At 38.9% G+C, this 9,284-nt stretch overlaps 1 protein-coding gene across 1 annotated transcript; it reads right to left on the reverse strand.

Annotated features, from left to right (window-relative positions):
* Positions 1 to 1,848: 1,848 nt before the first annotated feature.
* On the reverse strand, positions 1,849 to 8,176 carry tank (TRAF family member-associated NFKB activator). The gene is made up of 8 exons (XM_008328699.3): positions 8,012 to 8,176; positions 6,264 to 6,405; positions 5,730 to 5,838; positions 5,540 to 5,610; positions 4,752 to 4,807; positions 4,521 to 4,639; positions 3,508 to 3,905; positions 1,849 to 2,966 (listed from the first exon to the last, which is right to left on the reverse strand). Exons 2-8 carry the CDS (start codon positions 6,360 to 6,362, stop codon positions 2,796 to 2,798), a joined length of 1,023 nt encoding a protein of 340 aa, XP_008326921.1. The 5' UTR covers positions 6,363 to 6,405; positions 8,012 to 8,176; the 3' UTR covers positions 1,849 to 2,795.
* Between the last annotated feature and the right edge of the window lie 1,108 nt (positions 8,177 to 9,284).

The raw sequence follows: 9,284 nt of genomic DNA on the forward strand, positions 1-9,284 counted from the left end.
ACCACTTTCACATCACTAGCCATGGTCTCCTCGTGAAAATGACTGCGCTCCCCTGAAGCCACTGACTTCCCGTCTCCCTCCGAACTCTCACTCTGCGGCTCCGACTGGTGGTGCAGAAACACTGCTTATTAGCACATGCAGTAATGATGGTGAGCTGGGCTCCATTGTTCTAACACCTCCCCTCTCCTCCGCACCAATCTGTCACCATTCAGTGGGCTAGAGCTGCCTCAAATGCTTCTCTCCACAAATGAGATGGATAATTAGTTGCCCCTCACGAATGCTGCACTCTTCTCACCCCTGATTGCTTTCACCTTCTTGCTCCTGGCAATTTTGACACCTTGTAATCAGCCTGCTACTTCACCATCTCAATCCATATCCCTCTCCTTTTTTGTCTTCTTCCCACTCTTTTTTATTTTTTTCTTTCTTTCTCCATCCTCTCATATATACTTCAAATCCACTGCCTCTGGCAGAAAATAGTCCCAGAGAAATACATTCTCAGCTACGATTGTGGGAATAATTGCACAGAATTAAAGGGAACTTTGCTCAGAGAGTTCACCAGATACTGTACGCACGTGCATCTAGTGTACAAAAACACACACACACACAAAAAAAATCCTAGCTGTCAGCATGAGTTTCCTCATCCAAAAAAACATGAATGACAACATAATTATGAGCAAGCAGCTGTTCACAATCCCAGAGAGAAAAGCTTGCAGGTCGCACGATGTTCAACTCTTCACAGATTAACCAGAAGTGATCATTAGGGATCTGTATTTGCCAAGGAAGTGGAATACATTTTCCCTTTCAGTTTACATAATGTGATGTTAAATGTAATATGATATTTGCAAAAATTTTTTTGTCTCCTAAACGTCTTATTGCATTGAATAATATGCATATTTATCAGATCTCTAATAATATCACAGCACATCTTACACCCTCCTCCTGAGTTATTTCTGAAGCAGTGAATTGCTCAACGTCGATAGAAAGGAGGGTTGCAACAAGAAATCAATTGCTCTTTTTAAACCTCATTTGATTATTAGAAATAGGTTATTATTGCAAAAAAAAAACAGGTTTGCAGTCTTCACACCAGCTTGTCTACCTTGGCACAAGTGTTATCAGCCCGTAGCTGAAGGGCTGCAGGGTCCTCGCTGCACAGCAAAGTGTTCCAACACTCACAGCAGCACCGTTTCTTTAAACATCTTCACACTGCACGGTGAAAATCAGTGCAATTGTTTGCAAAGGTGTGAATAAATACAGCAGAATTTAAAAGCGGATGCTGCCGTTGGAGGTTGCCGTTTAGAGTTGTTTCATCAGAAACCGATATTATCGACCGATATGTAGTATCGGTGAGAATCGTTGTAGGTATGATAATGAAAATCTGATGCATCATCTGCAATGAATGAACTGCTAACAGAGTACGTGCTAAACTTTTTCATCCAAGTGATGAACATGTCACCACAGTGACACGCAGCTGCTTCAGATTATCACGGTGCCCAAATTGGTAGAACACATGAATTAACATGAAAATAGTGCTAATCATCATGCTCATCACTCTGTGGCCTGATTGGTTTTTGGACTAAGTGATTGGATGCATATTGGCAGATCTAATATGTAACATATGGTTGTTTTACAAGATGGAGAAAAAAAAATCCTGACATTAAAATAAAAAAAAGGAGACAGAGCTTCAGCAGCTCAACACATTTGATCACATTATATCAATCAAGAAAATAGACAAAATGAATGCCTCTTTATAATAGGAAAACAGTTGCGTTTTCATCCAGTTAAAGGTAATATACAAATTAATTCAGTGGCTTGAAGGTTTGATTGAATTTTAACAGGTAAAAGGACATGTTTTTACTGAAAAGATGAATTTTATTTATTTATTTATTATTTATTATTTAACTATAACCAAATGCAAAAATAAGGCAAATGAGACCGCCACGGAGAGAACCGTCACAGCTAACATTCTTTTCGTTGTGGTTTAAATGACGTGGAGCACAAGTGCTTGACTGGCCTGCCTGCAGTCCAGATCTGTCTCGGGGACATGTTCTATATTTCACAAAAATTAAGTGACTGCTAAACAAAAAAATATGTTTTACAAAATACTACTATAAAAAGTGGTGAGGCTTGTACAAAATGTGTAGGAAATGCACCGGACTGATCTGTATCCACAGCTGCATCACTGCTGTGAAATACAGTCAGACGTGAAAAAACTTTCCTTCGTTAGCAAGTGATTTAAATGTGTCATAACAGCAGACATGACCCAGTGGTTTAACTTGTTTTTGTTCTAACTTTGGTGCAGTTTCTGAATAGTTTCAGTGGCTAAACGTTCCCCAGTCTTCCTGCCTAATAACAACATTGAAATTCATCGTTAAATTTAGATTTTACTCGCACTTGTACAAAGTACGTCACATGATCTTGAACTGGGGCAACATTGTATGAAGTCAGTTAACTCAACACATGTCAGTGAATGTGGTCAAATAAGTCCAATTGTAAAAATGTATAAATGTTGTTTTTATTTGCTCACATTCACCACATTTGGCATCATCATCATCATCATCATCATCATCATCACTTGCTATAGTAAACTTTTATTAGACATTAGAAAAATATAATAGGCAGAGAAGTGTACCATTCAAATCTTCAACATTAAATAAAGGGATTCAAGTCTTATTGCAGTGTCATTCCCAGTCCAGTACAGCGCATGTACTTCCTGGCGGGCAGGATCATGGCACGCCATGAGTACAGTAAAGTCTTGGAGTAGTCGAGGCCTCAGCCCATCAGTCTGTGTGCTGCTATCAATTGCTGGCGTCATTCTTAGGAGAGAAATGTGAGTAGAGGTGGATGTTCATCTGGTCCTGAGGAACCACAGCATGGCAGAAAGCACAGTTATCAGGACTGCTGCACTGAGGCGTCACCAGCTCTGTCCCCGCGTCAACTGCCTCACACAGGTCAGGGCTCCAGAGTGGCTACAGAGCAGGATGAACCAAGAAAAACAATAAATTATTTATGTCCTCCAAAAGATTTTTTTTTTTACAGCAACTCTGGACCATGTGGCCTTCAAAGTTTATTAAACAGCTCAGATCAGCCCAAAGGCATGAACAATAATTAGGTCGATTATCAGGCCTATTTTAATGCAGTTCTGCTTTTTTTTTTTTTTTATGAAAATCAGATCCAACATTTAGATCTTCCTTCCCAGTCTTTTATTCTACATTTATTCACATCAGCAAATAAAACTCAGATACTGTATTGTGTCTCCATCTGGCTCACACATTACAGCAAAGATGCCAAATATAACCAGAGCATTAACTCTTGAGTGGAGGAAAAAAAAAGAAAAAAGAATCAGTACATATTTTACAGTAATACTTTTTTAGGTAAAAAAAAAATCCTGTGAGAATTTTCTCTCTCTTTTTTTGGACTTCACACCGTTTCACTCCTCCATTAGCAAAGACCAATCATAAACTGATAATTTGCTACTAGTTTTCTCAGACCTTCTCCTGTGATTCTCACCTGCTGGGGTCCCCGCACATTCTCCTGGGAGAGTGAAGAAGATGTGGAGTGGGAGGGGGACGTGGGGTAGACAAAAGGCATGGGCAGTTCCACAGGCTCCTCCTCTGACATTGTGGAGGAGACGATACTGAGGGGTGGTTTCATGGGCATGGGGAGGCCGATGTGCCTCTCCGGAGCACTGTTCAGGAAGTCATATTCACTGTCCGCAGGTGGCGGGAATTTGACACTGAGTTTTGTTAGAGAGTCTACTAAATCCCTGTCCTCGGGGCTGGCGCCGCGGGACGCCAGTGACTTAGGCGGGTGTGGAACTTCCACCGCCGAGCACAGGACCGAAGGGAAAGGCCTCTCTGCCTCTGCTGTGCGGTCTGTGCACTGGATGGGCATGGAGAACTGCTGATCTAACAGACGAGGGAAAAGAGCAGACTTTAAACAGCATTTCTGTCTCAGACCTCATCAGGATGTGTTTCAGTCCTGGCTTCTGGAGACACTTAGCTCAGAAATAATCATAATAATCAGAGAAGAGTCATATATTTTACCATTATATCTTAACAAGTATTATATGAATATTTGCACTTTTGTTTTAATCTTTAAGTCATTTTGTCAATATTAAATTTATATGATGTGATTTATTTAAAATAGTTTGACAATCAGGAAAACGTATTTATTTTACTGCCAGATGTGCAGTAATATAAGAAGCTGAAATACAAAAATACTGTCAAATAATTTAGTGTAATATTTCCACATTATTCAACAGCACTGGTGACAATGAAAGATAATATTCTCTGGCTCTAAATGATAATTTTCAGCATCACATCGTCCTGCAGAGCATGTTGAGACATTTATTCATAGTACTGTTATGGTGTTGTTATTTTTTATAAATATTTCTATTATTATTACACATGCAGATCTTTCACTTTTACAGATATCCTTTGAAGTAAAACATATAATATTGGAATTAGGATTTTTTTTTTAAACACACACCAAAAATGTTATTTGTTAAATATTTACTTTACCGTTGACTGTATCATTTCCTCCGCGGAATCGTTTAAGGTGATCTTTTTGCCTTTGTGTCAGTGACCGAATCTGACGGAATTTCCCTTGAATTGCTTCAAATACATCCAACATGCCCTGGCTGACAACAGACAGGGGGGAGAATAACAGAATAAGTTCAGTTTTTAAATAAAAATATCTGTTATACACAATAACAACAAGAAATAGATGCAAAGACAAAGAGAGGCACCTACTAGTCAATGCCACTGACTGGTAAGTTTGAGGAAACAGCCCCTTTGCTCATGTTCTCCTGAAAAGGTTAGAAATAAATGACATTATTGGTAACAAATCACATCATCTTTCAGAGAACACATTCTTAAATCACCTGCTTTTCATTAAAATAACTCGTATAACTGGAGAAACAAGGAAACCCAAACTGCTTGGCTTTACGGTGAAACTGTCCTCTAGCACCATCTGGTGAGGTAAAAGTGTCATACACCTTTTGTGGAGTAAAAAAAACAACAACGACTAGCTCAACAGAAATCGAGTTTCTTCAAATGTGTCACCATAGTAAATATGAAAAAATAAAGTTGTTTCAACTTTTTACTAATACTTAGTCCTAAAGGCCATAAAAGGGTTTATTTCTCACAACTTATTACAGAAGCTTTGCAACAATGGACACCAACGTTACATGAGCTTCACAGCTCAGAGCCACCCAGATTAAAGAAACGGGTTATGTAACAGATGATGCTCAAACCTCACAATGCACCCTTTCTTTTTTAAACAGTATCATACGGCTCTATTTTAGGTCTGGTAGTTATCACTAGTTTCAATGGTGACCAAGAAAAACAGGCCATGAAATCATTACCAGAGCAGCAGTTATATCAAGCAGAAGTACATACAGTGAACATTCTTGTTTCCATGTAAGAGGAAGCATGTTGTACATTTGGAGAATGAAGAAAAACCGGCTCTGGTACCGCGATGTATGCGTCTGGACACAGTTCAAAGGCAGAGCGGGTGCAGGTGAAGACTGTTTACCTACCGGGTAATGTTTTATCCTATAGGCACTGGCCCCATCCAGGAGGTGGTTGCAGGGTTCACATTTCATTTCTCCTGGTAATCCAAAAGTGAAGTGTCAAAGTGTTAGAGGTTACAGGAGGAACTTCTCAACAGACTCAGTATCATGTTGGACAAACGGTTTCAGTTGCAGATGCGACGTGCAGCTCACTCACCTGGCGGCTGTCTCACAGCTGACAACTTAGCTTGAAGTTCTGAAATCAGCTGCTGCTGGTCCTCGATCTTCTTCTGGAGTTTTTGAGTGTACCCCTCATAGTATTCAGTCTGTTTAAAAAAAAAAGGGAATCTCCTGTAAAAGAAATTCTAACTTTTTTAAAAATTACTTTATCAGTGTTTATCACCCATCGTTAATAACATTAAAATCTGAAAAATTCTGAGGTTTAAGTATAAGTTATTTTTCTCTGAATTTTGAATTTGTTTCATTAAATATTAAACATTTAAAGAAACTTCACTTTCACATAAATGTACACATTTATTAAATTAAAGCTGAGTGTCAACAGTAAAAAAAACAAATCCTGGCAACATGAAGCTCAAACAGTGTCAGTGAGTGTTACAAAACTTTCCTTAAGAAAGAGTCAATAGAAAGCCAGACTGTGGTTTGTTTTTCTTGCTAACTTGGTCATAGGGGGCTCAGTTAATGCAAAAGTGAAAATTACAACAAAAAAAAAAAAAGATTTCTCTGTCGTTACTATTTTCTGAAGCTCCTTCTTAGCAATGTCCTTTTCGATGGAGACCTGGCGATAAGCTTCAAAAGCTTTGTTGAGCTGGTCTCCGATGTTCCTTTCCATGCCGTGTGCTCCACAATCATCACTGACACAGCAGACATGAGCCCTGGAGGTGGGGGGGATACACCTTTGTAAAAACACCAAAACTCTTACATCAAATCTGGTTCACTTTTTTAACATGTGGAAAGAGCTCGGTTGGAAATAAGTGCTAACGTGTGTTGATTGAGTAAAAACACAGTAATTGTTAGTTCAGAGCCAAAAAACAAAATGATTTGCATTCACTATTACTTTCTTTTACAGCTCAGTGCTCAAGCATTTTAATATTGAGCAACTTTAAAGTAATGGCTAACAAGACTGCCAATAAAGTCTAATGTTCATCTTTCACTTGAATTTGTTTTTCTTTCAAAACAGCAGAAAAGGTCAAAAACGTGCGTATGTGTCTCAGATTACTCGGAAATGAATGATTTCTACCACAATAACAGCAAAGAGAAAAAAAAATCCAATATTAGAAAATTTTATGAAGTGTCACTTGTTGCTGCCAAAAAAGGAAAAAATTGTATCTATTGTTGTAAACACTTCTGCAAAATCAGGAAAAGAAATAATTATAATAGATAATAATGGAAAAATTGGGCTTAATTTTTTTTTAAGATACTCTTTTGGTTTTTATCTCTTCTTATGTCTCCAGGTTCAAACATTAGCATTTTAACTGATAGGTCATAAGTGATTTATATCATAACTATGAATTTCCACTATTTCTTTTTCTTGGTTATACTTATTACACCTTCGTTTGAACGAAGAAAATATGTAAATCGTTCAGAATTTTTAAATGTCATAACACCAGAAGGCCTTGTCAGCTGCATGTACCAAACAGAAAGATGTTTTTCTTCCAAAATAAATGATTTTTTTTAACTTTATTATGTGATTATTTACAGTTAATCTAGAGAAGTATGGCTGCAGTAATCCAGCGTTTTAAACAAAAGTAGGTCATTTTCACTTGTGTAGAGTTTCCAGCAAATGTCCACGGTTAAATCCAAGGCAGGGTTTGTTGAAGTCAGTTGAATGTATACTATATATATGTTTTTAACAAACATTATTACTAACTATACAACTAACTACTATACAATAGTAGTACTATCATATAGTATTACTATTGTAGTACTATATAATTCTAAAACATTACTACAGTTTAATTACACAGATTATTACCATTATTTATCCAGAATCACATTTTCAAAAATTGTCCATTTTCAGATAAGGTGTGTACCTATTTATTTTGATGTAACTGTGCCAGCACATTCTCTCTATTCGATTCCGTTAACCAATCATGTTATTTAAGGCACGCCATTACTGAACATTAGAACTTTTACAAAACATTTATTCTGAATTGAAAATTTCTGCACATATCTTGAACAATACAGCACTAATTAAACCGACTTTTTACCGGTTAGAGCAGCATCAGCTCTATATTCCCCGTTGTAAAGAAAGCCGTAAAGTAAACCGTTAGCAGTCACTATAGAACCAGAGTCCAGTGAAAGCCAACACACGGAGCAGTGAAAGGACACAGTAATGGAGTTCTTCAGAGAACCACCATCATCCACAGAGTTCCGTATTCTCTCACTGACTGTTAGCCATATTTCATTCAACCGGTGGCGGCGAGAACTCCACACAGGAGTCCACGAAACTGCTGTCTGACTCGTACCCTCTGCTCTTACCTTCATTCGATTAACAAGATAAAGTCGCATTTAAAGCATCGACACCGTCTCAGCGTCGTCGCCTGCTCCTCAGGTGCTAAGTGACGAGCTGTTGGAGAGGATATGGCAAATGTTTTAGTATGTTTTACATAGCCTGCTTGAGTTGGGAACTTCCCTCGGGGAATCCCCCTGCTCTGTGGACTTCCGCCTTCATTCGAGCCCGACCAATGAGCGCCGAGGCTGGGGAGCAGAACAGGGCGGCGAGCTGGCTGAGGGTTCTTCCAACCTACGCGTCTGCAAACCGAGTGTTCTGAGCTGTTGGAGAGGATATGGCAAATGTTTTAGTATGTTTTACATAGCCTGCTTGAGTTGGGAACTTCCCTCGGGGAATCCCCCTGCTCTGTGGACTTCCGCCTTCATTCGAGCCCGACCAATGAGCGCCGAGGCTGGGGAGCAGAACAGGGCGGCGAGCTGGCTGAGGGTTCTTCCAACCTACGCGTCTGCAAACCGAGTGTTCTGCATGTGTAAAAAAAACAAAAAAAAAAACAATTGTCCCCAAACCAGAGGTAAAAGAAAATATACTGTGCTCAGTTAACTCTGCAACACGTTTTCTGTCTGTTATAACACGTACCCGTCGATGGAAACTAGTCACAGTGTCTTTCAGGTTCAAACTGGAGATATTTGGAAGGTTTTGACTGTTCCACACCAGTGGACCTTGGTGTCATTATGTGTGTTTTGGTTTTGTGCTTGGCTTTTATTTAGTGTTTTAAAGGGTCAAATGGGAATGCATTATGTTCTCAAAACCATGTTCAAACCTTTATGTGTTCTTATAAAGCTACAATGAAGGTGGTATTGTGACAACATCTAGCTAATACACCACCACAGGGCCTTTAATTGTCAAATGGCTTTAAGCCAGGGGTCATGCAACCTTATCTCCCGAGCTACATGCAGCTCTCCATTGCAATAGCTCCTTATGATTGTATCTGAACCTATGGCAGCCATGTAGTGCTTCTAAACCAAAGCTAATATATCCAGTAAGTCTGTATTATTAGTGGGTTTTGGTGGATTCTGCACAGTCTGATTGATCAGTGGCTGTCAGGCACAGCCACGATTTTAACAGAAATAAACTGTAAACCAATGCCATAACCATAAGCCAACTTAAAAATAAATGTTGTAAATCTTCTTTTAACTGTGACCTTTAGGGGTCACTTTAGCCAATAGTCTGTCTTCTCCACTTTTGCACCAACTACATGCATGTCTTCTATGATTGCATCCACAAGACCACTTTGGGGGT

Source organism: Cynoglossus semilaevis, chromosome 16 (genome assembly GCF_000523025.1).
Source record: "Cynoglossus semilaevis isolate Cse_v1.0 chromosome 16, Cse_v1.0, whole genome shotgun sequence".
Lineage (NCBI taxonomy): Eukaryota > Metazoa > Chordata > Actinopteri > Pleuronectiformes > Cynoglossidae > Cynoglossus > Cynoglossus semilaevis.